General features: G+C 43.2%; 1 protein-coding gene across 1 annotated transcript; it reads left to right on the top strand.

Moving 5' to 3' along the window:
- Nucleotides 1–216: 216 nt before the first annotated feature.
- LOC147422525 (uncharacterized) lies at nt 217–426 on the top strand. Its single transcript, XM_086503646.1, has one exon. The coding sequence runs from the start codon at nt 217–219 to the stop codon at nt 424–426; it is 210 nt and encodes a 69-aa protein (XP_086359772.1).
- The last annotated feature ends 4,264 nt before the right edge of the window (nt 427–4,690 follow it).

Genomic DNA, 4,690 nt, shown 5'->3' with positions numbered 1-4,690 from the left:
AGCTAGAGTTGGGAAGTTGATGATGCACATAAAGAAAGGGGTTACGTAAAGACCTCAAAAGAGAGATGCAAGCTTGGGAAGAGAGCAAAAGTGGGTTAGGGAACCTTGTTCAAGGAAGGAGATGTTGGAGCTATGAAGAAAGAGGTTGCAAATCTAGCAAGAGATATTGGAGCTATGGAGAAAAAGGTTGTCGATCTAGTAGGAAATATTGAAGCTATGGAGAAAGAGGTTGTTGATCTCGAAGGAGATGTTGGAGCTATGGAGAAAGAGGTTGCAGATCTAAAAGGAGAAGTTATAGCTATGCAGAAAGAGGTTGTAGATAAAAAAGGAGAAGTTATAGCTATGGAGAAAGAGGTTGTAGATCTAGAAGGAGATGATGTAGTTATAAAGGAAGAGGTAGAAGGATATGTTACAGAGCTAAAATGATGTGTTGTACGCTACTTTGCAAAAAGGTGCCCTACTATGAGAATAGGAGAGATGATAGAGAGAGAGATGTCATGGCATTTTAGAGAGAGAGAGTGGAGATAAAGATTGTAGATCTGCACTTTTCAGTAGCTAAAGAGATAGAAAGAGTGCTTGGGAAACTTTTGGAGGGAGATAAAGAAGAAGAGATGAGACAAAGAGAAAATAAGAGTGAGAAGCTTTTAATATTTGAAAATTAAAAAACTACTTTTGGGGGGAAGAGTAACTCCAATCAGATCTAGTGAAATCTCCATATAATCTTTAAGAAAAAAAAGAAAAAGTTATAGACATCTCTAGGTTGTCTACCCCACCATTCTAGTCTTTGGTCAAAGCTTGATTAAATTTTAAGCATTTTCTTCAATTGCCGAATAAAGAGGCCCTCCTATACCCCATTCTCTTCCTAATGACGATAATCGATAATATTAATCAAGACTTGGACATGATTCTCATTGTAACATGATAATCGAATGCAGACCTTGACGATTGCCGTATCTATATGTAGTGAAAACATGAAGTTCTCACACTCTACAATAGATATTTGAGCGCTTATCTATATGCACTTCCTGCACATGTACAATCACGTGGTATGATAGATCTTGCAATCCAAATAAGAAAAATTAAATATCAATATATTTGGAGATGATATTTTTGAATTTTAATTCTAGTGAGAGCTTAGTGTGATGGCTCTACACAGGACAAAAAAAAATCTACCTATGTTCACTTTGAAGTGAGAAAATCTCTGCATGTCAAAATTGAACACTGAACTAAATAAAACTAACTTCTATTATATTATATTTTGTAAACTGATTATCTCATGTAAGAGCACACTCTGCACACAACGGTGTGAGCGGGATGAAAACACACACAGCACCTCTATAATGACCCGACACACACTCTTGGGAAGATACACACACACCCTATGGGGCACCACTCGGCTTACACAACACACCTGGCCGAAACAGGGAACACACCTCTAGAGTGAGAGGAGAGAGACTATCCACTTGCCCACTCCACACACACACACACACACACACACACACACACACACACACACACACACACACACACCCAAAAAACTCAGCTCAAAAGAGGAGAATTTCTGATGTTTAGATACAAATGAGCTTGGGCCAACACCAATGGGGCAAACAACTCACACAATATGGGTAAAAGATACCAGATACAATCACAAATTGGAGAAGAAGCTTCACTCACCGGAGAAGATTACACAGAAAAACAGCAAAAAAAAAGTGAGGAATTTGGCAAAATGGACAGCGCCATCGCGTCCGGAACGACCCAAAACCCCAGTCTACAATGTCAAAGTGCTCAAATCCGACCTCGGATGAGCATTTTACGGCCAAAACAGGCTCCAAAATGAGCAAAAACACAGTTGCGGCTGTTCCTCCTCTCTTCTCCACGTTTTTTCTGGTCTTCTCTCATTTTTTTCAGTTCCCACACTTAGATTTATTACTTGGGCACCCTTGGCCTTTTAGATGACCTCAAACGGACCCCAAACAGGCCAAAAACTGACCTCGCAGTGCATAGTTGTCACCTTTTTGCATCATTCGCACACCTGGCACTCAGCTTTTTTCCAATAATGCACCTCACCACCACGTGAAGTGGCCCCCAAAAAAGGTCCTCATGATGACCTTTCTGCGTAACTCTCACAAGAAAACACCCACGTTGTGTCCGTCCTCATCTGCGTCCAAATATTGACCTCGTTCGCCCTCCTGACGCCACTAGATGCCATCTGACGCACCTACTGACCTCACGTCGTCGGCCCGCGGATAGCTTCCTCGAGAAGTTTTACGCGCTACCAACTTCACTTTATTGCAGAAAAAACACACTAATACTGATAATAGTGAAAATCGCTGCACTATGTACATGCTGTCCTACCTGTACACATGTGGGCCCCACGTAACCACCTGGCTATGGAAATTGGGCAAACCTTTATTCGATGCACCATGCATGGATATGTACATATGCGCAATTCCTTGCTCCAAAAAACTCCTGACATAATTTGCCCACCCCCTAGCCTGCTAGAGCATTCATGCTCAGCAGCAGCAACACTAGTAGATGCTCATTCCACCTGGATCCCACACAAAAACACTTGGCATTCCTTGCATCAAAATCTTAATCAAAATTTCACCTGGTTCGCAAGGAAAACCTGTAGAGATGCCATTTATCAACCTCCCATCAAGAAAATCATCAATTACTTTGGCATAGACCTGCATGTGCAAATATATGTCCTTCTCCATAGCTGAGAGGTCTCCACTGATCATTTGTGTCATCAATTCCTGCTTCTTTGACAACTCAACCTTGGTTTGCATCAACCCTTCAATCACTTCATAAGGCCCTTCACTTTCATCTTCAACTTCATTCGCAAATGCGACTAAACCACACTCCTGGATTTCTTTATCCATCAAAAGAAATGCAACATCAGCATCCTCATCACTGCTGGTAGTGCTATCACTGTCCTCATCTATCACCGTGGAAGAGTCTTCATCACTAGACTCATCCTCATCTTCATAAAGCTCCTCTAATCGTTTCCTTGTGTCCATATTATAAAGCTTCTTGGTACCTGTCTTTCCATAGAGGCTAATCGTACCATGTCGCCAATCTTGAACAGCTCCCACTGCACGTAACCATGGTCTGCCCAGTATAATAGGATATGCTCCCAACCCTGTTGGCATCACATGAAAATCAACCACTGCCTTTGCATCATATGCCTCCACTTCTAAGCTCTTTACAACACCCAAGCATTTTACTTTTTGAGGGTTTTCCAATCTGATCCGAAAACCTGACACCCCAGCCACTGTGAGACCCATCTTCTCAACGCATGAGTGTGTTATGACACATATTTGGGCTCCGCCATCCACATAACCTTGTCCCAAATTTTTCCTTTTATGCCACACATCTACTATTGGACAAATGTCTGGTAGCTCATCCATTGCCAACACCTTTACTGAACCTCTCTCTGGCTCTTTCTCCATTGGGTTAACCATCCTCTTCCACTGTCGCTTTAGCTTAGGCACCATCTCTATAAGCTGCCCAAAAGTAACATCTGCCTTCCTGCTCGTCATATCCTCCCTCAAGTCATAGCTTAATTGCCCATCCCCTAGTGGAAAATCTGAAACATGAAACTTTCGACGAGCTCTCCTTTTCCTCTTGGCCTTGACATCCTCGCCTTCATGGCTCTTTCCTTTCTTCTTACTAGGACCTGGGGCACTTCTTCCTTCCTTTTCCTCTGTGGTCCTCTTCCCAATAGGCATCACTAATGTATCCTCTAGCTTTGATGCCTTCTCCAAGGTGACTACACTTAGCACTTTTGTCTTTCCCTTTTCCTCCTGGGTCAGACCACTGGTTCCTTCGTCTCCCTTAATTTCGATGCCATAATCATTTGATCTAGTTAGCACCTGTCTTGACAATGGATACATGTCTCCCCCCATCCTTGGTGGCTTATCACATTGCGGGCTGATGTGACCCAACTCTCCACAATTATAACATGTGGGCGTCTGCCTCCAAAACCTACCATTGCTTTGTCCAACACCATTCCTAGGCCTTTCTTCATCTCCTGGCTGATTTGCGAACCTCCCTCGACCTCGATTATTTCCCACTTGACCTAGCATGTTTAGGCTGAGATTCTTCATCAAATCAACCACTTGCCTCATGTCTTGCCTTAGGCCATCATCTTGCACTGCTGTAGTGACCACTGCTGGCATAACCTGAGTAGTAACAGGAACCACTGGTTCATGTTGAACCCCTGACATACGACCTTGTAAAGAGTCCATAGGCTGAAATTCAGACCTCATGGGCAAAGACTCCACCCCTAACTGGCTCATTTTCCTCAGCTTCCACTCTTTGTTCCTTGCTACCTCTAGTGCATCTTCATATGTCCTAGGCTTCTTTAGCTCTACTCTCCAACGCATATTCTCCCAAAGACCAGCTAAGAACCTGTCCTTCTTCATCATGTCAGGCGGGGGTACCTGTGGTGTTAAAGCCTTGCACATTCGCTCCCATGCCAATGAAAACTTACGTATGTACGCATCTACTGGCTCACCTTCCTTTTGCACCAAAGCCTGTACTTCTTGCCACACCTTGTCAGGATCTTCTATCTTCACAAACTCCACTTCCAATCCATGCCTTAGATTGTCCCAACTCAATCTTATAGGTGGATCAGCCATACGCAACTCCTCTTCAAATGATTTGGACCAAGCTCGTGCATCACTCT

The sequence above is a fragment of the Adiantum capillus-veneris genome, chromosome 27, assembly GCF_014529385.1.
Source record: "Adiantum capillus-veneris isolate H3 chromosome 27, ASM1452938v2, whole genome shotgun sequence".
Classification (NCBI taxonomy): domain Eukaryota; kingdom Viridiplantae; phylum Streptophyta; class Polypodiopsida; order Polypodiales; family Pteridaceae; genus Adiantum; species Adiantum capillus-veneris.
Note: the sequence above shows the minus strand (reverse complement) of the source record. Positions and strands in the feature narration are given on the sequence as shown.